The sequence below is a fragment of the Syngnathus scovelli genome, chromosome 3 (genome assembly GCF_024217435.2).
Source record: "Syngnathus scovelli strain Florida chromosome 3, RoL_Ssco_1.2, whole genome shotgun sequence".
Classification (NCBI taxonomy): Eukaryota; Metazoa; Chordata; class Actinopteri; order Syngnathiformes; family Syngnathidae; genus Syngnathus; species Syngnathus scovelli.
Window position 1 is genome coordinate 11,774,719 of NC_090849.1, and position 27,294 is coordinate 11,802,012.

At 39.8% G+C, this 27,294-nt stretch overlaps 3 protein-coding genes across 3 annotated transcripts; all 3 read left to right on the plus strand.

The window, feature by feature from the left end:
• The first annotated feature begins 110 nt into the window (after window positions 1-110).
• cds2 (CDP-diacylglycerol synthase (phosphatidate cytidylyltransferase) 2) lies at window positions 111-12,581 on the plus strand. The gene is made up of 13 exons (XM_049762918.2): window positions 111-325; window positions 2,959-3,110; window positions 3,370-3,466; window positions 3,954-4,051; window positions 4,833-4,972; window positions 5,549-5,607; window positions 6,885-6,967; window positions 7,171-7,258; window positions 7,339-7,407; window positions 7,675-7,827; window positions 8,786-8,905; window positions 9,035-9,138; window positions 9,251-12,581. The coding sequence occupies exons 1-13, from the start codon at window positions 254-256 to the stop codon at window positions 9,384-9,386; spliced, it is 1,371 nt and encodes a 456-aa protein (XP_049618875.1). The 5' UTR covers window positions 111-253; the 3' UTR covers window positions 9,387-12,581.
• A 333-nt stretch (window positions 12,582-12,914) lies between these two features.
• arhgap25 (Rho GTPase activating protein 25) lies at window positions 12,915-19,827 on the plus strand. The gene is made up of 11 exons (XM_049762908.2): window positions 12,915-13,104; window positions 13,949-14,157; window positions 15,216-15,303; window positions 15,503-15,613; window positions 15,809-16,013; window positions 16,699-16,831; window positions 16,991-17,064; window positions 17,143-17,264; window positions 18,046-18,200; window positions 18,589-19,115; window positions 19,486-19,827. The coding sequence occupies exons 1-11, from the start codon at window positions 13,041-13,043 to the stop codon at window positions 19,685-19,687; spliced, it is 1,890 nt and encodes a 629-aa protein (XP_049618865.1). The 5' UTR covers window positions 12,915-13,040; the 3' UTR covers window positions 19,688-19,827.
• A 577-nt stretch (window positions 19,828-20,404) lies between these two features.
• Window positions 20,405-26,998, plus strand: bmp10 (bone morphogenetic protein 10). The gene is made up of 2 exons (XM_049762916.2): window positions 20,405-23,719; window positions 24,459-26,998. The coding sequence occupies exons 1-2, from the start codon at window positions 23,311-23,313 to the stop codon at window positions 25,511-25,513; spliced, it is 1,464 nt and encodes a 487-aa protein (XP_049618873.1). The 5' UTR covers window positions 20,405-23,310; the 3' UTR covers window positions 25,514-26,998.
• Window positions 26,999-27,294: the final 296 nt, after the last annotated feature.

Sequence of the window (27,294 nt, forward strand, 5' to 3'; positions counted from 1 at the left end):
ATTTTACTTTAAAAATTAAATATTTCATATTTTATCCACGGATTGTCTGAAACATTTCCCAAAAGGTTTTGGCCTACGATAACAGAATCAGACATTTATTTTGAAAAGCGGAATTGATATTCCATTTCCCTCCCACTTAACTCGGCGGGGTTTTAATGTCAACTAAAACCGTGTAGAATTTTAATCAGAGGAGAGCCAAGTGTCACCGAACCACAGGACCTTCGCTGGTATCGTTCGGCCGTGGTTTGCAAAGATGACAGAGCTAAGGCAGCGTGGAGCCAAAGACACCGAGGCGACATTACAACATCAACCATCCGAGGACAAGGTAACGTTAGCTTGGTAAAGCTCCTGCCATTTCAATGTGATGCTAACGCGACATAGCCATCCAGCTAACTCATTAAGGACTGCTCACGTTAGTACAGAAATTTGTGTTTAAATCGATGATCCCTTAAAATGTGAAAAAGGTGTTTTATTCAAATAATTATATTCAAGCACTGTTGCTTTTTTTAGAAGGGGGAGGGGGGGGGGTCGATCTGGAGCATATTCATTATTCTGCTTTCGTCATCCAACAACAGACGGCAAATTCTTAAGCCAAAACATTACACATTAAAAACAAACACCTTCTCCTGATGGAGATGAAGTGACCAGAGAAACTATGCATGGTCTATTCTGCATGTCAGATGTTCGCCAGTCATGCATAAAGGTGGCGGTGATATTTTTCCTACTAGGTGTATTTAAAATTTTGCGTCCACTGGAACGAATGAATTATTACGAGACGCTCGAGGAGGGCGCTGATAGGTTTGCCTTCCAATCGTAGATTGACTGCTGCGACACTACGTTGTAATTCAGCTCGTGTTCTTGCACACAGGAAGGAAATGGGTTTTGCTGTTGCTGTTGTTGATGCTGGAGGGGGCGTGGTGCAGCGATGGAGCTCAGCGACTATAGCCTGTCAAATGTTTAAGTGAATGCTCAGTCAAGGGTCACGGGTGTGTTGGAACCTATCCAAGCAGTCAAATTCCGATAAAACCATAATGTGAATTTTTTTTTTTTTCAAAACGTACATTGCATGGGCTAATATCGCAATATCAATATATTGTGCAGCCCTACAGTGAATCTAGTGACACCTTTGTTTGTCATCTCACCTTGGTGACATCTTGATGTGGAAAGTTTGCACTAATGTGTCTGCCAAAAATCTGTGACTCATGCTCCTACAGATTAACTTCAAATATGTGGGATGATCCTGATATTTCAATAAACACTGGCGTGAAGCGGACCCACTTGTATTTTCTGTGGATTATGTTTAACCAGTTGTTATTCCTGATGTTGAAACAATGCTGCTAGATTTTAAGGGAATTTAGAGAAACTAAATCCAGAATAGTATGAGTACTATGACTGTGTCCTAGTAATTATTGAGTATTGCATTTTCAAGTGGATAAACTGTTTTGGATTCATTGTATCTGAATCATAGTTCATGATTGTAAATCTCATTGCGAAGGTAGCTGTGATAGATTTAGTTTGGGTTTTAATAAAATGTCCTACTGACCTCTGAGAATCTTGGTCAGTCATAGATTGTAATTTTTGATTGATTTCAAGTATGTGGGCAACATATTTTCATTTCAAATAAGATGATATCACATTTTTAATAGGTGATATGTTCTCAACTTAAAACTGAATCACAAGCCTAATTTCCAATTGTTTTATTTATGAAGGGCCTACGGTATGTTTGTTTTGCATCAAAGAGATTGCATCAGTAAATAATGTTTTTTTTTTTTATCTTGGGTAGTAAATTTGACATTTTATAAACAGGAGTTCCTTGTGGTCTAACAGGAATAATGAAGCAGGACTACTGGGGGATGTTTATGTGAGACGGGAGGCTATTTTTAACTCAAGCATCCTGAAAAGAATATTGTCTCCATGGGAACCACCAGCTGTGCAGTGGTTGCTTATGTGTGTGTGTGTGTGTGTGTGTGTGTGTGTGTGTGTGTGTGTGTGTGTGTGTGTGTGTGTGTGTGTGTGTGTGTGTGTAAAATTCTCCAAATTGAGAGAATTTATCATTATTAATTTTATTCCAATTCTATCAATGTGATGTAAATGGGTGTTGGGTTTTCCGACATTAGTTCTCTTGCCTATCTTGCCTTCTGTGTTGCTAGTTATGCAGCATACTGTCAGTCGACCATCTGCTCTGTGGGTACGACTTCAAGCCTAATTTGGTCACCGCAGCAGAGGGGTTAGTCAGAGTGTGAACTCTGTGTCACAGATGATCGTTCAACTGGAGAGCGAGCATGATCAGTGAGTTTAGAAGGCATTCCTAAGCAGCTTGCTCAAACGTAGCATGTAGTTCTAGTTTCTTTACCAAACTAAATCGTCACAAAAGTGAATACACATTGATAATATACTTTCTACCATTTCATAGAAGATTATTTATTTGTTCTATGTCACTACAAGTTGCTGGCATAGATAGATTTATTTGTGATAACTAAATAAGGCGAGCTTCACACTGCAGGGTTTGATGCACAATTTTGTTGTTGTTGCTAAATGTGATCTTTTTATGTACTTGTTCACATTGCAAATATAAAAGCGACTTCTTATGTGAATGCAACGTGTCTGTGACGTGACATGCATGTGCAGAAAACACGCCGTTGAGTGATGTGCCCCCCTCCCCCCCCCAAAAAAAAAGACATCATGTGACGCAGTGTTAACGGGAGTGTAGGTGATTATTTTATCATCTCATAGAGGAGGAGGTAGAAATAATTTCACTTTCGCTAATTTTGCTTTATTTGACTTTTAAAAAAAAATAATTTTAGTACTTCGTAGCTGTAATATTGGGGCAATGCTGCTACCCCGCATTTGTCAGTCAACTCACAATTTAGTGAAACAGTAATGCAAATTTTGAGGTTCAGCAGGCATATACATAGTATGTCATCGTTTAATTGCTTTTCTTGCATGTTTGCATTTTAGGCTTCAGACAATGAGCTGAGGTCAGAAAAAGATGGTGGGACAGACAGCGACCCCAAAATGGACTCGGGGGACACGGGGGTTCCTGAGGTGCCAGTGCCACCTGATGACACACCAGAAGTGTTGAATAAAGCCTTGTCCGGACTTTCCTCAAGGTGAATCTTTGTATCTACAGTGTGAGCCTTTTATATGGATACACCTTAATAAAATGGGAATGGTTGGTGATATTAATAACAAATAACAATTAAAAAACAAAAGTTGGATCCAAAATGGCTGACTTCAAAATAACCGCCATGGTCACCACCCATCATGAAAAGCCCCCTCCCCTAAACTTTAGTCTACAGGAAAAGGGTCAAATCTCTTCCATCCTTAATTCAGGGAGCAAAATAGTATTAACGTTTTTCTCTCCTGTAGATGGAAAAACTGGTGGGTTCGAGGGATCCTTACACTCGCCATGATTTCCTTCTTCTTCTTCATCATCTACCTAGGCCCCATGGTGCTAATGATGATTGTGAGTATGGCCAGCAGCAAGTGGCATGGCAATAACATTATGGGAGCTACTGTAATATGTATATATGTAGTATGTCTTTGGCTACTGTGCGTCACATTTTCTTTGTACATACAGTACATCAAACAACAATATATACGTAATTGTTACACTTTTTGCACCCATTTTTGGTCAGCTGGATTCAAAGATCTTAAAAGGAAATCTCCCTCAATTTTTGTTAGCAAATCTGTATAAATCTGTGTTAGTGAACATTTCGTCTTCGTCCAGATAATCCATCCCTTCCTCACCAAAAATGGGATTAAAAACAAGCGTTATGGTTTTATAATTTTTTTTTGCTTATGACTGGCTGGATTTACGCAATTGGATTAGTTCCCATTAATTCCATTTTAAATGGCTATATCCAATTGTAGACTTTAAACAATTTAGAATGCTTCATTAATGTAGGTTTCCTTGCTCCTCCTCCCTTGTAATGGCACGTTTTCTTGCATAGGTCCTGTGTGTTCAGATCAAATGCTTCCAGGAAATCATCACCATTGGTTACAGCGTTTACCACTCGTATCATCTGCCGTGGTTCAGGACACTGAGTTGGTGAGGACCTACACATATCAGATGAAACATTTTGAATCATGAAAATGACATTTATTTTCTTATCATATTGTCTCACATTTTGTTTATTTTATTGCAGATTTGCTGAGGTTTGTTGTCCGAACAGTCCAAAACTCTTAGAGTAGGGATAGATTTGAAATGATTCTAGACTGTACTATAATGCGTCAGATTTGTAGTCCGTGATGTTTTGAGTCATAGGAGATATTAGTCCTTGTCATTTCATGAGCAATGCAAATTACTTACATTAGCTTAGAAAAATAATTCATACCCCTTGACCCTGTTATGAGCTTAGAAACTTGAATGTGATTTCTTGAGATTTCATGTAGCCAAGACAAAATAGTATGGAGTCAAAATGATCGACCATTTTCTAAATTGCTATTCGTATGGTGGAAAATGTGCACCGCTCATGAACCTCAACACAGAATTCCCAGCACCGTGGAAGCTGTTGATCAAATGATAAATTGAGGTGAACAATTTTGAAAGAAAAACAGTTACAAAAGACTTCAGACTGGGAAAGAGTTTTATTTCATCTTAAAGAGAGATAATTAACTAATTGACTGGTTTAGAGCCTAAACTCATTTTGCAGAGGAATTAATCAACAGCAAATTGGTGAAGGTTTTCAGATGACATCTTTCTCTCCTGAATCCCAACGTTTTCATTTCTGCAGGCATGACGTTTTGTTGTTTCTTTTTTCGGCCAAAGTCATTGCATGTTGCTGTCATGAAAGTGTGGGAGATTAGTGTGACAACACTCTTCCCGACAGGTACTTCCTGCTCTGCGTTAATTACTTCTTCTATGGTGAGACCGTCACAGATTACTTCTTCACACTTGTGCAAAGGGAAGAGCCACTTCGCATCCTCAGCAAATATCATCGCTTTATATCCTTTGCCCTCTACCTCACAGGTACAACACTTGACACACACACACACACACACATCATTTACAATACCTACTCAAGATATTTGACTAATCCTTTTTGTTGCCGTGCTAGTGATCCACATGCCGTGATGATTTAGGCCTGCCCGGTTTTGTATTTAGTTATCGCCAACAGAAAGTATAGTTTTGGACTCTAATTTGCTGTTCTTTTTTTTCTTATAGTTTTGTAAAGTATAGTGTGAAGAAGGTACCACATAGAACATAGATTCAAATTTTAAAGAATGCCCAAAGTAGACACTTGTGTTGGATAAATTGTAAAGTCTTGGGTTTGTTTCCGCTTCAGATATAAAGACTTTGAGGCTAAGAAAGAAAGAGAACCATAGAAGCAAGGCAATTTTTAACAAGAGCTGATAACAGACAAGTGATTTGTAGTTCCAATTTATGACTGATTACAAGGTCACAGTCTCCTCTGTCGTGCAGACTACTTTGAGACACTCTGCTGCATATCAACATTAGTTTTTAGCCAAGGTCAGACTAGAATTCATCCAATTGTCAAGACAACCTTGATTCCAGCTCTAATTGACAACTATGTTCTCACTTCAGGTTTCTGCATGTTTGTGCTGAGTTTGGTAAAGAAGCACTACCGCCTTCAGTTCTACATGGTAAGTAGCATCCGGACTCTTTTTAGCCTGCGTCTACCCTTAAGGGACGCTGAGTTATTAATGAGAAGGAATCAATTTCTCTAGCTGCGGCCTAGAAATCATTGGCCGGTTGTCATCTTGGCTGAAAACAAAACTGCCTATCCTCAGCAACACTGTTTAGCTGTTTCCATCATTTTTGAGATAGTTTATGTGGAACGTCAACCGCCGTCTCTCTAGCTCTTGTACTTTGGTGAAACAATCAACAACACTTCCAGCTGTCCATTCTTGATTTAACATTCAACTTTTTTCTTTATCTTGCTTAAATCATCGTGTATGTCCAATAACATGGCTGTCATACCTTTTCTGATGTATGACAGCTGTTCTGAATGATTCTATCAAACATTTAAACTAGTATTGGATTCCCTGCGGCCATCAGCCTGCATTCATCCAACGTTCACTCGACTGTTTGACTTCTTTATCCCCGCCGCGCCACTCCCCCCATCCAGCCTTAAATCACACGTTGTTACCGTCGTGACCTCGGAGAGACTCAGAAAATAGAGACTTCCTGTTCAAAACAACTGCAGCCTTGCAACAATACTCGATTATTTTGCACTTCACTTTACACACTCTGAGAATTGTTTGGTTAGAGCAGGGGTGTCAAACTCATTTTTTTGGCGGGCCGCATTGTAGTCATAGCTTCTTTCGGAGGGCCATTATGACTGTCAACCCAAATAAATGAATGTGCACCTCATATTATATACAGTAAAAGCTACAAAACAAACTGACAAATAACTCATCTTCAAATCATACGAGTAAAAACTGGTTAAATATTTAAAAAAAAAGATATTATTAAAAGTGAAGACAATTTGAAATTCTAGTAATGACACAAATTTGATGCACAATTTGTCTTCGCGGGCCACATAAAATGATGTGACGGGCTGTATCTGTCCCCTGGGCCTTGAGTTTGACACCCGTGTTTTAGAGAGTTGAAAATGTAGCAGGGTCATTTTATCTGAGAAACCTTAATGCATAAATTACTAAAAAAACAACTCTGGGTTGGAGGCAATTCATCAGATTAAACTATATTGTGCAGTATTTTACTTATAATTTGGATATATTGTAGAACCATAAATCTAACATATAATGTCTTGAAAAACAAGTGTTGTGCACATTTTGTCAAACACAGATACTGTACTATACTATACTATACTATACTATACTATACTATACTATACTATACTATACTATACTATACTATACTGATTGTCACAAACCTCTTCATTTTCCTTTTCCCTTAGTTTGGGTGGACTCACGTGACTTTGCTGATTGTAGTGACGCAGTCTCACCTCATAATTCACAACTTGTTTGAAGGGATGATCTGGTATGTAATCACAAGCAGACTGCCTATACTGTACACCTTTTGGGAAACTAGCTGGAAATGTAACACTGGAAGATGTTTGTTTTGAATGTGCATCAATCAGAATCACAATAATATGTAGACATGAGGAACAAAAATGTTTGCGTGATTTAAACCAAAATTGATTTTCCTGCATTGTTTTTTTTTTTTTTTTTTTTTGTCAATAGGTTTATTGTTCCAATATCCTGTGTGATCTGTAATGATATTATGGCCTACATGTTTGGGTTCTTCTTTGGCCGCACCCCTCTCATTAAGGTTGGTCCATTTAGCACATTATAAATCCCTTCTTTTCTGTACCAATTTTACATGTGAGCTTTTCTACATGTCCCATACAGCTGTCACCAAAGAAGACGTGGGAGGGATTCATTGGTGGATTCTTCGCTACCATTTTGTTTGGCATCATGGTGACTTTTTTTAAACTGGAAATAACCGTCTAATTCTTGTGTGTGTGTCTGTGCGAAGTCAAACAAATTGCATCTATTATTTTCAGGAATTCCTATTGAGAAAGTATAATTTTCCCAGAAAGCAGGCCACAATGGCTGATCCAAATTATCACCACACGTGAAATTGTTTTAATGGGTCAGAGAATGGCTGCTTTTTCAAATCATTCAAAGTGAAAACATGGCTTCACATTGTAACAAAGTAACCTGGAACTTTGATTTCCTTTGCAGCTCTCCTATGTGATGGCTGGCTACCGCTACTTTGTATGTCCAGTTGAGTTCAACAACGATTCCAACAGTTTCCAAGTAGACTGCGAGCCGCCAGAGCTTTTCCAGCTTCAGGACTACACCCTTCCGAGCATCCTAGAGTCTGTCACTGGATGGGTGAGTCCACAACAAATCACATGGGTAATTGAACAGAGTCAAAGGTTTCAAGCAGCATACCCTCTAACTTGGATGGGCAAGTTTTGATACAAAAGCATTGCAGCACTTTGATGACTTGACTTTATGTGCCCTGACTTCCAAATTTTTCTTAATTATGACCTGTCAGTTTGATTGCTTTGCATTGTGATCATCAGGTAGGTGCACACTCAAATCAGGTGGAAAAAACACAGAGTGATTAAAAGGCAACGTAATGCCGTCACTTGTAGGCAAGTAGAGACTATGTACTTTCAGCCATTTATCGAATAGGGCAAGCGGTGAAACACGCAAATCCAACATTTGAAGCTGCTGAAAATCCACATCCCACGCCCAAATGCTTACACGCATACTCACCCACCTAAGACCTGGTACACACACGCACGCACGCACACACACACACACACACACACACACACACACACACACGCACACACACACACACACACACACACACACACACACACACACACACAAAGAGTGGACTGCTTTTGTCCTGATTTTGCTTCTTCCCAACCAAGAATGACAAATGCCAGACTATCTTTGGATTATACTTTGGTCTGAGATGTGTTAAGAGTGAATTTGTCCCGAGAATAGTGTTCAAAATGTGTCAGCCAACAAACTTAAATGTGCTGGGAGAGCTCATTACTCTGAATTCTGATGTGAATGGATTGTAGCCAATTAAAGAAGCCTATTTTTTCTTCACATTTTATTGTTCTATTTAAAGAAAAAAAATTAAGAACGTAACAAAAATGTTGGTGCATTTTCAGAGGCTGGAAATGGGCTACAGGCATATCAATTTGTCCCCAGTGGAGAAAGATGATTTGATGTAGGAGTACATTGAGTTAGTCACAAAACAGATAGTCTTTGGGGTTGTCGCCTCGCTGACTGTTTCCAGCTAATCTTGTCCCGCTTGTGTCTGCAGACCACAGTTCGTCTCTATCCATTCCAGATCCACAGCATCGCTCTGTCCACTTTTGCCTCCATTGTTGGACCCTTTGGTGGCTTCTTTGCCAGCGGCTTTAAGAGGGCCTTTAAGATAAAGGTACGGGACTACCTTTGCATGGCCTGGGCTTGGCTCATCAAATATTCTGCTGACATTTTAGTTGCACATGCAACTTGTGGACACTATTGTGCCAAAGCAAAGTGCAATATTAAATGCCTTTTTTTCTAGGATTTTGCCAACACTATTCCAGGACACGGTGGTATAATGGACCGATTTGACTGCCAGTACCTCATGGCCACATTTGTCAATGTCTACATTGCTAGTTTTATCAGGTAATTATAATAAACAATTTGTCTGGAACTGAGGTGGTGAAAAATATGATGATTGCATGTGTCTTTTCATAAAGTGTTTGTTTTTCATTGGAATGATCCTACTTTGTCTCAGGGGCCCCAACCCTACCAAGGTGATTCAGCAGCTTCTGGCCCTCCGTGCCGACCAGCAGCTCTTCATCTTCAGTTCTCTGAAGGCTCACCTAACAGAGAAGGGCTTACTTCCCGCGGTGGAGGAGGCGGCCGCCTAGAGTGTTGGTTTGCGGCAAAGGGAGGCATCTGGAGGCGGTCCTGCTGTGGGAGACTCGCAGTGCTTTTCTGTGAGCATAAAAAAAGGAAAATCAACAAAAAGAAAAAGTCACCCTCGGGTCATTCCATTTCATTTGGGTATGAGTTACGTGCGCTTCCATGCTGTACGCGAATCACGGCACATGAGTATTTCTAGGTTCAAGTACTGACTACCTTTCCATTTAAGCCTTTCAGTCTGTCTGTTCTACTTTTGCACCTATACACGATACTCTCTATTTGCCCTAATTTTGTGTAGGTATTTTACTGTTCATTTTTTTAATGCACTGCTCGCAAATGTGCAACTCACTGTATTGTTACTCTTCCTATTGAGTTGTTTTGGAGTGATATAGTTATTTATAGTTTTTTTTTCATATAGCAGTGCTGTTGAACTACACTGAAAAGAAAAATGATGTGTTGAATTTACACAATTTTATTTTGGTGGTTGCACAAAATAAAATCATCTGGAGTGGATCCAGATATATTTCCTTGTACTTCCACTCAGTCCCTTTGAACGTGTAAACAACTTAGATTTACAATAGATTATTATTTTCCCTTTCTTGCTCACAAATTTTAATATTTCATATAAAATATATTTAAGTTGAACTATACATGTGTTTGAAAACCATATCTGGATCCACATATTTTTATTTTGTGCAACCACTTGACCACATAAAATTGTGTAAATTAGAGGAAAATGTTTTATAGAGTACAAACTCCAATTCCAATGAAGTTTACTTGTCCAAAATGTAAATAAAAACAAAATACAATGATTTGCAAATAATTTTCACCCTATTTTGAGCCTGAACCCACCTTTGGGTATTGTTAGACAACCATGCTGGTTTTGAATGTGGTGCCACCTGAGGGGCTGAAGTTCACAATGTTGCTTTTTGGCCTTGCTGCTTACGTACAGAGATTTGTCAGAACTGTTGGGCTATTTGCTCACACAGTTTTGAGCAACTGACCCTTTTGGTATTGTAAAAAAAATATAAATATACATATGTATATTATACATATAGTTTATTATTCAACATCAAATATGTTGCTTTTGAAGTGTATAAAATTGAATATAACATTTAAAAAAGGATTTGCAAATCATTGTATTATTTTCATGCCCCAACTTCCATTGGAAACTATATTAACCGGATGAACACAACCATCTTGGTTTTTATTTTTTTTGTCACACATTCAAGATTTGTTGTGCCGGTAATTTTATCTGTGAAGTCAACATGATGTTACACTGACTGCCACATGTAATACTGAAGATTTCTCGCAATGACGCAAAGGGAACGAACGTTCTTTGTGTCTTTTCATCACTGCCATTGGCTGCTTTTGCCTGTTACGAGCCATTTGCTGCGAACTCCAGAGCAGATATCGAGAACTTGACACTAGTGAAGGTTTTCGTCAACTTTTAATCGGTGCGATACACAAGCAGTCAAGGTTCATTACCATTCAATAAAAGCTGAACGGTCAAAGAATTATGTTGAATGTTAAAACCGAGTATCATTTTACAGTTTTAAACATTCCCCCACAGTTTTATATGTTGGGGTTCCTACTGCCACTCTAATTATGTTTGTGGAAAAACAGAATATTTTTATACTTGCTATCTTTCTGAGATTTGACCATTGATAAAGCATTATGGCAAATAACTCAAAAATACAATCTAATTGGAAACAGTTAAAGTCACAAACCTAGTATGGTATTCAATTCATGTCGTTCAATTCATCCAGCAAAAAAGTATATAAAGTCATTATGTGTTTATAATACTTTATTGACCTTTAGAAAGGTTCTGTACATAAGTGTGGGTTAAGGTCCACAAGTGGATTTCACATTGGCAATATAAATGTGGTAGTGAGGTGTGTTCAGGCTTTAATGACAACATTCCAGGTCAAAGTGATGAATCAGTGGTGGTGCAGCAATTGACAGGCAATGTTCAGCATGATCATGTTCATCAATGAAGCTGAAGAGGAACCTTTCCAGTTCTTATTCACATCACACTCAATTATGTTTGTCCATTTGTTCTCGACATGCTGTGTTTAAGAACACTTGCTGAGGTAGACTTATGCTGAATCGGTTTATTCACTTTGTACCAGATAGAAATGTAGCAGGAACATGCAGGTCACTTTTTGGTCCCGTTTTCCTTATGCCACTCAATGACCATCTCATTGTGCAGTCAACCTTTTCAGCACATAACCCACACACAAAAAAAATCAGTCACATCCTTAATGTGATGTTCTCCAAGACATGCTTTAAATTTAGGCTCAAGTAATTTTTTTTCTCTTGCGATACATTGAAACTAGGCAGGATAAATGTTTTTTATTTCTTGAAATGTAAGTCATTAATCATTCATAATTTCCATTGGACAACCACCTATCTGTAAGTGCAAGTTTATCCCTAAAGTATTTATTTGCGCAAATCAGCTCACCTCAAAATGATATTATCCCTATAAGATTTTAAAGCTATTTTTGGTGTGCTTTAGTATTTTGTATAACCTAAGGGAATATTTCAAGCTGTTCTTTACTTAAGGAATGGATATTGCGATAGCAGAGAAGCTGGCTTTCTTGCGATGAGCTGTTTGTTGACTTGGCTCTTCTGTGCTCTTGTTGTTGCAATGCAGTTAGAAACTACATAAATACTACTGTTGTGTCCTTTCATCGGTACTTTAAGATTACAGTTACTATTTATTATTAGTAGTCCTGTACAACATTTGTGTCTGTTTTTTTTTCTCAAGCTCTGTCTTGGTTAGAGGCGGCCACTAGAGGGAGAAAGGACTTAAGTGCCGAGGTTTAGAAGAACCATTTGACTAAACAATGACAATTAAATAATTATACAGACTTATAAAGACTTTAATATAACAAGATTCAATTAGGATAAATTATTCGTGTGGCATCAAAAAGCCATTGTGGACCATAATAATCATTCTGCCAAACAGGACCTTTTCAAGAATGTATTAAAAGTGGTGCAACATTTTTTAACCTCAGTTTGTTCACTCGCCTTCGAGGAAATTTTATTTTGTGGTTCTCCTATAAATCAGTTATCAGAGTTATATTACTCTTAGATGGTGGGGTGCTTTGTGCTGTATATTTGTCTATAGAAAGAAATGTATTCTTAATGCTAAAATGTACTTTCCCTTGTCGGAAAATAAAGAGAAACAAAAACTATTGGCCATCCGGTTTCTCTTCCTTTGTGTAATCCCTTCCCTGCCGGATTATACAGCACTGTATCTGATGATAATTGATATTGCAATGTTGAATTGCATCTTATTGATAAGTCACTCGCATTCTGATTCTGATATAGTATGACGTGTGCAGCAACATGATAAATGAAGGACTCAAAGCCAAAAAAATGGCCATTTTAAATAGTTTTATTATTCGTCATTTGAAAACACCTGAGCATTTTTATGCATCACCATGAAAGAACTTTTTACAAAACAAGTCTGTACATGGAAACAAAGTCTGATGAAACGTAAGCGTTTGAAATGGTGAAAAAAAATTAACACACAGGAAGCAGGAAGTGTGATTTGCGATATCTGCCTTGTGTGTGCATGACTGTGTGTGTTTGTGTGTGTGTGTGTGTGTCTAAAATTAAACTGACTTGCGCTATAAATTGTGGACTACAGTATGTCTTTGAAACTGCCTCGCAACTGGGATTTCAGCACCTTCAAGGTTGAGACAGCTCGCATTGGTAAGCGGGTGGCCGTGCTGCCTTCACTGACAGCAGGACAGATCATCCTTCATTATCATTTGAACGTATGGCCGTGCTAAAACTAACTTCTTGAAGATCCACCTGGTGGGTCAAATGCATTACAATTGTCTCGGAGATAGGACTGCATTATTGGTCATAGGAATGTGATGCTAACAACCTTTACCGTTTTACTATTTGCTTTTTCTCTTTTCCACGTGTAAATAAATATGTTCTTATGTATTTTGATGATAATCCTCAATTGGATTAAGAGTTACGCCTACTATGATGGGGTTTAGGGTAAGGGTTTTGTGTTAGTGGGATCACTACAGTAACACACCTTGTTTCCTGGGGTGTACTACCTCTCTATTTTTGAGCCACAAGGCCCAGTGAATTAAAATATTACTCAATAACCGGACTTGGGTGTGAGCCCTGACCTCATTTCTCCACGAATGTTTAAAACTATGGCACCAAAAAGAGCATCATACACTTACATAGAAGATGTTAAATGTTAACTTCAGAATAGGGTTCATTGTATGTCACTTTTTGCTACTGCACGGTTCTATACAGCTGACCTTTCTTGTGTATTGTCCAAATGCAATAATATTGCCACAAAACCATGACAGCTCTGTGTAGGCAACCCAACAGGAACTTGGTTGGCAAAAAGAAGCAGTTTCTATTCATGTGTAAGCATAGAACAGAAATGGCCTCTCCACCCTTTGAGGCTGGTGCACTTTCACCGCAAAAAGAGGAAGAGCTTTGCAGCAGTCTAGGACTGCATACGTTTTTGGTACTTTTGTGAAATGAAAATTTGTCTTGCCATCCTTCATCCATTTCCTTTGTTCAGCGCGTTGTAAGAGCTTACTAACCGGTGAGGGGAGCTCAGGTCCAACTTCAGGCTCACAACGTTCCTTCAAGTCCATGGAGAGGCCTTTGAAGTCTGGCTGGCTCAAGAAACAGCAAAAGTCTCTCGTGAAGAACTGGCACCAGCGCTACTTTGTGCTGAGGGGGAGCACTTTGACCTACCACAAAGATGACCGTGAAACAAACATCCTGGTAAGAAATGAGTGTTTCTTTTACTTTTTCTTTGCTCTATTTAAAGTCAACAAAGGTGTTTGGACACATCAGTATTGCTCGGAAGCACGCCCCGTGCTATCAGCGTACATTTAAATGCCGTACTCCCGTCACTTATGAACCCGTGAAGTAACGCATTCTTGAAAGGTGCAACGTAAAGTGGCAAGGGATCACTGTACATCTGAGTAGGAAGTCGTTGGTTCTACCTACGTATATGGCCCCAGAGTAAGCTACCATTGATAATATTTTGCCATCCCCTCCAGCATTTAAGTTGCTCTAGATGAGGGGTGAGTCAAACTCCAGTCTGCGAGGACTGGAGTTTGACACCCCTGCTCTTGATGTTAATAAATGATGTTTTTATAGACGGCTGATATAGACCATAGAAACATTATTTGAGACGTTTTCATATTGTTAAGATATTGGCCCATTATTTTTGTTTGCCAACAACAGCAGATATGCTGTTTTTGCCTGTTTTATACAGTTAAGCGCATCTCAAAAAAATTAAAATACCATGGAAATATTCATTTCATTTAAGACTCTGAAACTTGTGTTATACTATAACAGTTATAGTCTCTTCACACAATGTTAATTCATATTTTAAAATATCTTGTACGCTGCTGTGACAAGTAAATTTCCCCGCTGTGGGATAAATAAAGTTCTATCATCATCATCATATTAGCTGACAAAATATCCTAATTCACCACGGTAAGAAATTTTATATAGCTTATGTATATAAACCAATCACAGTAATTTTAAAATGTAGAAATTATGTCAGAATGTACTTCTGAATGTTTGTAATTAATTTATGTATATGTGGGTTTATATATATATATATATATATATATATATATATATATATATATATATATATATATATATATATATATATATATATATATATATATATTATACGTATATATATATATATGGATAAATATTGGATTAATATTTGAGGGGTTTTTTGCACAAAATTCTCCAGTCATTATACAGTCTTTACCCATGCCCTTGTTTTTTACAGTTTATTTTTGTTTTGTTTCTAGGGCTATATCCAGCTTCAGTTCAGCAAGGTCAATGAACTCCCCTCAAATTCAGATGAGCCTGGAAAGTTCATCTTTGAAATCATACCAGGTAAGATTTGTATTAAAGAAATACTTGGTAGTTAATGCAATCACAAGTTATATTCCAATCAGTGACCTTTATCGTCTTTTTTGCATCTATGCATATAAAAGGGCCGTGTAACTAACTCCACACAGACATGCGAACAGATGGATCAATTATTTGACCTCATTCATGGATTTAATATTCAGTCAATCTCTGTTTCCGCCAGGTACAAGTGCAGATAAAGAACGATGTCCTCACGTGTTCATGGCCAACTCACAAACTGATATGGATGAGTGGGTCCGAACCCTGCGCAGAGTCATCGGTGTTCAAAGTGGAGGTTCGGTAGCATCAAATTACTTAACGGTCCTGTTAGAAAAAAAATATATTAATCCACAAATCCTCGTGGGTAATAAAATAAAGCTTTGCTTCAGCAATAGCAAAATGAAGCAGTTTTTTAATAAGCTTTTGTTTGCTTACTTTAACTAGCTCGCTTGTCTATCAAGATATTTAAATATTTTCTTCGTCCCTGTAGTGTTTGGAAAAAGTCTGAAGGACACAGCAATGTATGAACAACGTTTTGGACCCCAGATGGTGCCCATACTGGTGCAGAAGTGTGTGGAGTTTATCAAAGAACATGGTCTAAATGAGGAGGGCATCTTCCGCCTCCCTGGTCAAGACAACAGCGTCAAACAATTCAGAGACGCCTTTGATGCAGGAGAGAGGCCATCTTTCCCCAGGTCAGCCATCTCCTCTGTGTCACTCCAATATCTCCATCCCAGAGGTGTTAATAATATGTGATCTTTGGGTGGGCAACAACAAAAATTTTGTTTTTCCTAAAATCGGTATGCAAACAAGCCGTGGATTAATTTTGAGAAAAGTGGCCAGATGATGGTCTAGACAAGTTGAAAAAAAGAGATCATTTCCTCATTCAGCGGGTGGCAACAAGGTGGTAAAAGACTAAACCAACAGTTCTTGTATAAAAAGGCAGGGACACTTATGAGACCTACAGAGAAACTTAAGGGGCAGATGACACCACATCCTGTTCTGGCTGAGTATGAAAGAGGATGCGCGCATGTGTTACACAATATGATAAGCTTTGTTTTTCCACACAGCTAAAGATTTAGGCAGTCTGTGGTTAAGTGTAACGCCGTGACTGGTTACTGTGCAGTCATCATTGGCCATTACATTGAGTTCTTGTCCACAATCACAAGAGAAGACCGGCATTTTTTTTTTCTCACCATTTTAAAACACTTGTCGGGGGTTTTATGACAACTTCTGTCACATGCTTTCAACAAAATACCATGAGAATCAGTCCTATTAGGGTTCAGTTCTATACGTCCATACGTCCCTTTTCAAAGAACAAATAACGTAATCAAGATATAAACTAGTTTTGTGTGTGTGTGTGTGTGCTTTCCCTCACAGTGACACAGATGTCCACACAGTGGCGTCACTGCTCAAGTTGTACTTGCGTGAGCTGCCCGAGCCTGTGGTGCCATGGACTCAGTATCAAGACTTTTTGGACTGCATCAGTGCGCTGGATTCTACCAATGAAGAAGTATATTTGACCTCTGGAAAGAGACAGAGACAGAATAGAAAGATTACTATTTGTCAAGATGCTAAATATTTTCTGTGCGCATCCATCGATTTACTTATATTTTGTGACTATGACATTCCCAGCTCGTGTGTCCTCCTGTAACAAAACGTGTCCTTTCAGGTTACAAAAAAGTTAGAGAAACAGATTGCCCTTCTCCCTAGACTCAACTACAACCTGCTAAGTTATGTCTGCCGGTGAGCTGACACACGATGACACCCACAATTAAATCAGTCTAAACAGCAAGTGCAACCCAGTACCTGATTGTTCTGCAGGTTCTTATTTGAGGTTCAGCTGAACTCTAAAGTCAACAAGATGAATGTGGAGAACCTGGCCACAGTGATGGGGATCAACCTACTCAAACCACAGTTAGAAGACCCCATCTCAGTCATGCAGGGTATGATAATTTCCATCCATTTGCTTTGGTCGTCACTTACAAGTAGTCCTCAAATTACGAACTCAATATGTTTTGAGAGTCTGTTTGTTTCTCTAACAAAATAATTGTTGAATTCAAATATCTCAAATAAATAAAATTCTAAATATTTTTTAGACATACCCTGTCTTAATATAAAAAAAACAAAAAACAATAATTCAATGTTTATACATACAATAATGGATATCTCAAAGGGTCCGCAAAACAAACACTTTTGTTTTACAAACCCCTCAAATTCTTCAGAAAACTCTGATAAAGAGTTGATACATGTTCCCCACAACAGGCAGGAGAAATGTGGGGAAAACATTCCGGAAAGATTGGAAAATACCCAAAAGTCAATTATCTGGCCTGGCACCTGGCACCTTTATCTACTCCTGGAAGTTTAAAGCTGTCGTTCAGGAAAAGGAAACACCAACACGTGCGACGGCACTGACATGCTAAGCTTGATGTTGTTTCGAAACTATCGTATATTTAGAGAACCCAGAACTTGGATGGAAAATAGTTACTGCTGCAATCAGTTGGATTCTCATTGTCTGGAATTTCCCCGAGTCGGACGAATAAAGGAATATTTTTTACCCAGGTGGTCACGAGTAGGTGGCTGCACAAATACAATAATAAAACAAATCTTAAAATGAATACATACAATACAATATATATATGACACATGTCCACCCTATGAGATGACTACTTTCAATTCATGAAAAAAAGATGAGCCCTCAATGATCTGGGTTTGTTTTCTTCTCAGCAACTCCTCACATCCAGAAGTTGATGACGGTGATGATCCGACAACACGAGACTTTGTTTCCGCTATGTAACGACGTGCCTCCCTCCCCTCCTTCCAACAAAGCCGAGAACCAGAAGAACTCGCCTCGCAACTTTGTTGGCTGGGGATCTACTGAGGTCTGAAAATACTTTTTTTCCCCTCAAGGAATTCTCTGGTTAAATGCAATTAAAGGGATGAACTATTTTTCAAAGTAAACCATTCAGATTTCAAATGTGATCTCACAAGGACAACAAGCTGTCGAACTTGTTGCAGCCAAGCTTGATTCGTAAAACACAAATTTGGCTCAAATGAATACATTTTAAATATAGGTACCCTGTGTGAGTATGCTGTATTTTTATTTTATTATGTTTTTGTCATGTAATTAGATAAATATTTACCCTGAACTGCTCCAGACAATATGCATGGCACAGTTGTGCGCTGACTCCGTTATAATTCATTTCTGTCCAATTTAAAAGAGCATACATACAAAACCATTTCATTTCATAATTATTATTTGTATTCTAGATGGGCGAAACTTCATTCTCTGAGTCTCCCAATGAGGAGGAAAATGATAGTCATGCTCCTCTGAGAGGAAACTGCAGTGCACCAGATGTACTGCAAGATTCCATGTCGTGTTCTGACAACTGGTCTGTGAGCCCCCGCAAACGCACCCAAACTCTGCCTACTTTCAACTGCCCCCTCACGGGGATGGCGGCAAGGGCTGGTGCCATCAACCGGAGTCGCCTGCATGAACGAGTGCAAGACAAGAGTGGGACGTTGTCAGAGGACATCTTTAAGATTCTAGATCTCCGCACTTCAGGATCTTTTCTAAAAGGCTTACCAACCAGAATCAAGGAGGGAGACGTAAAGTCCCGAGCGCAAGACGAAACGTGTAACACTGCTTCCACTACTTCTAACTCCAAAACAATTGACAGTGACTCGAAGCCTGCTCAGGCCCAAACGAGTGTTGAGTGCTTGGAACAGAGTCCTTTAAGTCAGGAGGTCAACAATAGGACTGAAGAGACGAGAGACAACCAGCAGTGTCTTGACAGGTGGCGATTAACATTACATTTTTGTTATAACAATTTTATAATTATATAATATATCCCAATTTTATATCAATACAGCAAAGTGGTTACTTGGCCTCACAGTCGAGAAGTTCCAGGTTCAAACTTCCACTGTTTTTCCACAAAGTAAAATATAAATATGTAGAATCAAGGGACATTGGGCTTTAGGCTTGAACCATGAATGGACGGCTACATTTCTAACCGATGGGTATTAGAAAGCTGATTTTAAAAAGCAGACCTCCAAAAGGGTGTTGCACGGCATAGTTCTAGACGTTTTGAAGCATTAAGATATGGTTTTGTTTTGTTTTGTTTTTGGGCATATATCTGAGCCACTGATTCTTATTGTGTCTTTCAGTACGCAGCAGGAGATGAAGGAGCTGAGGGCCACTGTGATTGAACTTCAGTCTACTCTGGAGGCAGAGCGTCGCCGTGTGGAAGCTTTGGAAATATGCCTCAGAAATGCAGAACGAAGCCGAGATGAAGCTCAGAGACGAAATGAAGAACTGCAACGGGATATTCAGCAATTTCTCAGTCGAAAACCCCAAACTCCCACTTAACGGTTGGGAAATGTTATTGTTTTATAGTTGGTTATTATTGGTAATTATTTCCAAATGTTAAAGGAGATGTAACAGGCTGTTAGTTTTTTCAGATGTCTTGACCCATTGAATCGTCTGCTTGGATAAACGAGTATCTCAAACCAATGTCTCATTTCACCTTGCCAACATCATAATAGGTCCCTTTGCATTTACCATGGCTGATTGCCCCATATGTCACTGACCACAACACACAGAGCAGATGTCGCCTCTGGCATGCTAAAATTTATCGTCGAGTTAAGACAATGTGCTACTTTTCAGAGTAAAATAATTGTAGATTAGAAAACTAAAAAAAATGCAAGAAATCCTAGATATGATATGCGATATGTGTCACTGGAGCACAAGTAGTTTTCATTAAAACTATGGGACCGGAAGTGGAAGATCTACTCTTTAGTGAACCATATAGAGCAGGGGTGTCAAACTCATTTTTGTCGCGGACCGCATTGTAGTCATAGTTTCCTTCGGCGGGCCATTATGAGTGTCAGTGCCTTATATTATATACATTATAGGCTACACAACAAACTGATAACTCGTTTTGAAATCACAGACTAGTAAAAACTGTTCAAATAGTTTAAAAAGGTGAATGTAATAAAAAGTCATTTCTCTATTTTCTAAAAGTGAAGACAATTTGTAATTTTTTTGTTGATTGACACATGAAGTCTATGCACAATTTGCCTTTGCGGGCCACATACAATGATGTGGTTGGCCTTATCTGGCCCCCGGGCCTTGAGTTTGACACCATGATATAAATCCTATAATGAAATATGATCTACCGTTCTGTGATAAAAATGGCCATTTAATACATTTGCACATTATGTATGGGAATCCATCCATTTTCTGTAGCCCTTATTCTCATTAGGGCTGTAGTTGAGCTGGAGCCCATCCCAGCTGACTTTGGGCAACAGGCTTTGCACATCATGCAATGATCACCAGCCAATTTCAACAGAATATCAATATTTTGTGGAAAACAAGATACAATGTGCATGTTTTATACAATGTACAGCTGAGTAAATCAAGTCCTCTACCCACCATATGAGCAAGTATTACTGCAGCACTGAACGGTGACAAGTGAAATGGTCTGTAATACACAGCGACAAATGACTGCAGCTTGAAATATAAGTAGCACATTTTCATTTACCGCTGGTATTCAAGGTAGATTTGTGACTTAAGTGGAGTGCGCAAATACCGACAATTGACACACTGTGGTTGTTTCAGAGCTTCAAAATCGGTAATCTGCTTCATGTACTCCAGCTTCTAGTTTAATGGCAATTACTATAGGTTTGTGCCATTCTGGGATGAATAACAGGTTTTCATTGACACAGGCCGTCTATATAGCTTTTTAGTGAATGATTTCAGGGTAGTTTGTGAAAATGAGCAGTATATTCTCTTTGTATTTGCTAAATGTTGTCCTGTGTCATCATTCCATCAAGCACAACAAAGGGTCAAAGTATATGGAGCTCCTTACACCAACAAACGTAATGTACGGTAAAAAGTCTCCACCCCTCTGTTCAAATGCCAGGCCTTCATGATTAAACAAAACAAAACAAAAAAATGGCCCAATCATTCCCTTTTGCGTCAGTCCATGTCAGATGAGCTCAGGCCTGGCAAAGCTGGCCACGGTTGTTGCTATTATATGGCTTTCGCTTTACATGGTTGAGTTTTAACTTGCATTTGTTGATGTAGCGATTAAGTGTGTCAATTGACAATGTTGTTCCTGAGCCCACATGGCAATATCCTTGGTTAGTGATGCCCGAGGAATGAAAGGTCTCGGCATTCAGTGTTTGTTTTCAGATTTGGCACTTTCAGCGACGCATTCAGATTCTTTTATCTTTTGATGTTATTTTGAAGTGGAAATGATGACATTTCATGCACTGGCACGTTAACAAACATTCCTAATCTGTTGGACTATTTGTTTACGCAGGTGTGGTACCTGCATACTAGCATAATCAGAGTTGTAAAGGGTAAATGGAGTGCATTGCTTTAGTGCTTTATCAAAACCATATAAACTCTCAGTGGGCACCTCCCTGAGATTAACAACCAGCTCTTATGCAAAAGAAGTTAGATTTATCCCCCAATACTTTCTGAACTACTACTTCTATTCAAGTAAGTTTTAGGTGACTACTGATATATAAATGTGTGACTGTCAGTGGGAAAAAAAACAGACGACTGAGTCTGATTCTGCAGAAACAGACATAGAGGATTTTGATGGGGTTCAGGGGGACCCTGGTGGGATTAAGGAGGTGGTCATTTATTTTAATTGGTAAGGGAGCGAGTATATATAGATGTATGGAATGTACATATGGCATCTATATAGAAACTCTTGTTGAATTTCTTGAATTGTTTTTGTCTTGTGGAAAATTTCAGGAACAATACTCATAGTGTATGTGTGTGTTTTGTGTGTGTGTGTTTGTGTGTGCAGCAGGCTACTATCAAACCTTCAATGGGTCATCAGGAAGGTGCAATGTCAGTTGCAACAGCAGTTTAAGAGTGCAACAGATAAAGAGTACGTCTGTCATGTGTCATCGTGGCAGATGAATGGCAGACGCGGGAAATGCTGCATTGCTTCCCATCTGGGTGACGCACTGAGTGTATCTCCGGGTCAGGCAAAGAAGCTCTGGAATGAGAGCGACAGTCGCGAGTTCAGGTGGTGAGCAGGAATGTTCTTCCCAATGGCACGCAGGCCATTTTATTATCACGGCAGGAAACAGTGAGGGCACGGTGAGCTATACCATGTACACGTTGAATCATTGCGTCTCACTCAGTTGGACATGTATTAAAATATGCCAATGTGGGACTGTCCACATGAAATCTTGACATGACATTAATATCCAATTTATATTCCTATAGACTTGACAGTATAGTGCAATGTGCAACACACACATCTCTATTGTACTCATCAGGAAATGAAGTGAAAAGATTTGAGCATCCTTCATTTTTGGTCATTGGGACTCACAGCTCATTACATTTCAATTTCACTTGGACAAGTGTTTTAATGTCCTCTAATATACCATGGCATTGCCACACTGGTGTACTTTGTCAAAAAGAAATGCTCAATGGCGCATCAACAACGGCGTGCAGAACTCTGCCATTTACAAACCAAATAAACAAATGAAAATAAATCAACTCTGGTGCACCCACCCAAACAAAATAGCACTTCCACAAGGAAGAGGCTACAGGATAGTGTTTACAAAATCCTCATTAAGGAAGTTGTGAGATAACACATGCTCAGCATCACACAAAGTGGAGGGCACGCACACACATGCACACACAACACACACACACAGACACACACACGCACGCACAGAGCAAAGCAAAGCCTACCATATCGTAGATAAGAGACTGAGAGAAAAAGCTGGGAAGGGAGCGTAAAGCATTGAAAGAAAGTACAAGACAACAGAGATGACAAGGTGGACCTCTGTCACACTGCCACTGGAACTGAAGCTCAATAGCTGTGCCCAAGACTAAATGCTGTGCCAACAGCAAAGCTGCAAAAGGCTTACTGTAGGCACTATACATTGTCACAGCAAAGGTCAACAACGCTTTTTATTGACCGTGACAACAAGACACTAACTGCAATTTTTTTCTCCATGGCGAGAATTTGGGTTTCTCTTCTGGGAACCTTTTGCAGCACTGAGACTTTGCTTTTGCTATTCTCTCTACTGTTGCTCCGAGGCCCTCTTTGCGGCGAGAGCAACCCGATTTCCAACACTGACCGGAGGCTTCGACCCACTCCGGGGCTGGGAGACGGACTAGGAAGGGCGGCGGACCCGTCCCAAGCGGAGCAGGACAACAATCTGATCATGCAGGGTGTGCTGGCGAGCCTGAAAGAGCAGTTCCTGCAGACCTTCAACCTGTCTGGCTTGGGTCCACCTCCACTGCCACCTGGAAGCATAAGAGAAGAGCCACCGGAGTACATGATGGAGCTCTACAACCGCTTTGCCAATGACCGCTCCTCTTCGCCCAGTGCCAGCATCATCCGCAGTTTCATAAATGAGGGTACGGCAACCTTTGTTGATGACTTTCAAATTTGACTTTAAAGAGGCGCATATATTGCCAATTCTCCACTAATAAATACAATGCAAGAACTTTATTGACGTATTACGAAAACCTCATAAGTTACATTTTGGTGATCTCAAAATTTTTCAAAACTGCATACTATGAGCTGAGAAATTATTGACCAATCTAAAGTGCTGAAAAAAGCTTGATGACGCAATGCAAATTTTTTTGTGACGATTATCATTAATCACTGATAACTCATCCAAATTACAAAATGCACACTATGCAAGGGATTAGATGAGGTTTTAAAGTAAACACTTAGGAACCAGATTCAACAGATGGCAGTTGGAAATGTATAGAAATGGGAAGATGAGATTTGTTTGGGATGAGAGTAAAAGAGGTACAGGGAGGGAATGGACAGCATACAAGATCTTAAGTAGATCAGAGTAGTCAAGACTAAAATATCATAACATGTGAGGGTGCTTACTGTCCCCCCGCCCCCATTTTTGTCAGAATCGACACTGCGGTCTATTCATTGTGAAATGAAAACAACAATAAAACCTTAAGTGAAAAATAGTGAATGAATTCATTGTGACTTTTTCTAAGCTCTGTTGGATTTGATTACAAAACACTTAGTTTATGTAAAACTGATGACCAGTATATTTTCATATACGTTGGCATATCCTTCTAATATACCAACATTTAATTCATTCGTAATGTTTTTTGTTTTATTCCCCAGATTCCTCTTCAAGCACGGTTGGTATTGGGGGAGTAAGGCGCCACCCACTCCTCTTCAACGTGTCAGTCCCCCATCACGAACACATCACGGCAGCCGAGCTCCGCCTCTACACGCTCATCCAGACTGATCGCCACCTGTTTGCCGGCGTTGACCGCAAAGTGACTATTTACGAAGTGGTACGTCATGACGAAGATGACAACAGCACAGAGGAGAATTTTGCAAGAGGAGATGACTTTGAGGTTGAAAAGGATCGTTTGGAGCTGGTTGAGTTGGCTTCAAGACAAGTGTATGGCACTGACAACGGCTGGGAAGCATTCAACCTCACTGCTTCGGTGCAACGGTGGCGTAAGTCTGAGCACGGAACCACACATCGTTTAGAGGTGCACATTGCCAGCGTGGCCGGTGAAGATGACACGCAACATGTCACACACCAAAGCAAAAACGGGAAAACTGAAGGGGACATGAAGATTGACACAAATGTGAAGGACAAACACAAGCCTCTGTTGATTGTCTTCTCCAACGATGAAAGCAGTGACCATCGAGACAACAAGCACGAGCTGGAAGAGATGATTGACCACGAAACCTCAAACGTGATCCTGCAAAATGACTTGGAGAATGACTTGTGGGGCGATCTGGACGGCCATGGCGAGTCAGAGCCAGATGAGGCCGACCTTCTCCAAATGCGCTCCAATCTGATCTATGACACAAGCTCACGCATCCGTCGGAACGCCAAGGGAAACCACTGCAGGAGACAACCTCTTCACGTAGAGTTCAAGGATATTGGATGGGACAGTTGGATCCTGGCGCCCACCAGTTATGACGCCTACGAGTGCTCCGGGACTTGCTCATTCCCGCTAACAAAGCACGTCACGCCCACGAAACACGCCATCGTCCAAACGCTGGTCAACATCCACAGTCCTCAGAAAACAGCGCGAGCGTGTTGTGTGCCCACCAAGCTGGATCCCATCTCGCTCCTGTACCTGGACGACACAGGCGTGGTCACGTACAAGCACAAGTACGAAGGCATGGCTGTGGCCGAGTGCGGCTGTAGATAGCTGGACTCTTGAGGAAAGACATTCAATGAGGCTGAGATTGTTTTCAAGAACAACAACAATCATTGGACTCTACTCAAAAGGACCGGAAGTGCATCTAATCACTATTTATAAAGTCCTGTGAGGCTGCGTGGATTTTGTCCGTCGAGACAGAAAAGACGATATTTTCGTGAATGGTAGCTGCAGACACAGTGAGACAGTAGAGATCAGGTCCGTTGCAAGAGTGACGTTCGGGTGTCTTTTTGCCAGCGTGACTCAAAGTAACAAGAAGTTCCTAAAGGATCTAACTAAGCACATTCTGCTGTGTCTGTGGGAACCAGTGGGCCGGAGGGTCCCCCTCCTGCTCCATCCCCTGACATGTGTTTTCCTCTCCACTTATCTCCGCCCTCCCCACTTGATGCAAACACTAATCAGCACTTCATGCTCCCCGTTGCAGTGAAATGACCTCCTGGAGGCAACCTGACAAGACTTGAACTCTCCAGGCTCGCCTCCTGCAGGATCCTGATACGTAGGCACCACGCAAGGGTCCGACGAGCGGGGTTATCTATCCCTACCCAGTTTCCCCACTTCACATGCTCCCCCACACACATAAACACCCAAGCTGCAGAGATAGCAAGGTGTTTGACATTGAGAAACGTATTCCACCGATCAAACATGGACGTCATTCTCGACAACGTTTGAGGTGGCAGCATGACGGATTGAGACAAAACATGGATTGAGCACATTCCTAGCCTTGGCAACTCATTATGTTCACTGTCTCAACTTGGTGACCTGGCACCTCCTGTTTCTAATTTGGATCATCAGTCACTTTTATGGTAAATTGCCTTTCTGGAAGGGAATATTTATCACATGTGGACCAAAGTCAGGGAAAAACAAAAAGAAGCTAAGTTCTCTCGGTAATACTCAAAAGAAAATTGTGTTTTGTTTTTGTTATAGGGCTATTGATTGATACCTTTGCTGCTTGTAATAAATACACTTATTTATTGCTCTAATTTATTGTGTTTTTTTTTTTTAAAGGAAACATATCTATAGTGGGGATATTTCAGCTGAAAATGACTCAAGAAAGCAGCAGAGGGTCAAACACTAAATGTAAATTGTCATTTAGCTGTATTTCCAATGAAGATGAGCCTGGCCATTTTGAGCTAAAGAGCCCCCTTGATTGTTAAGGATCATTTGGCCTGCTTCTTCTCCATTGCTTTCTTCATCCAATGGTATCAGCACATAGGTCAGAGTTCACCCATGGCTTCCAAACAAAGAAGCATGGGAACGTGATTAGAGTGACTGTTAATGAAGAAAATGGATAGTGTGCTGCTGACTCTGACTGTGATGGAAAACCTGTTGATGAGGCTGAACGCTGATAAAATGATTTGAATGACGATGACTTGGCTGTCAAATTGTAGGATCCTGAAAATGGATTGAGATATTGTCTCACTCTTTTCATGTACCAACGCACAATAAGATTGTAAATAAAGGATGTGATCCAATTCATTCTCTCAAATGCGTAATGTCATTTATCATCATGCAGTGGAACAGTTATTGAGTCTGCTTGGGAGATGAGTCAATTCACATTTAATACTAATTTTCCAATGTCCATTATTTTCTTCTTTGATTATTGTTGATTGCAAATCAATGACTATTGGAGGAATCAACAATAACCACTCATAAATTCACTTTTCAGGTTTTGTGATTATCAAGAACGTTTCTTTTTCCCTTCTTTGTTGGCATCACGAAAAATGTTGGACTTTAACAGCGTACTGTTCGTCAACGTCTGAACATTCTGCTTT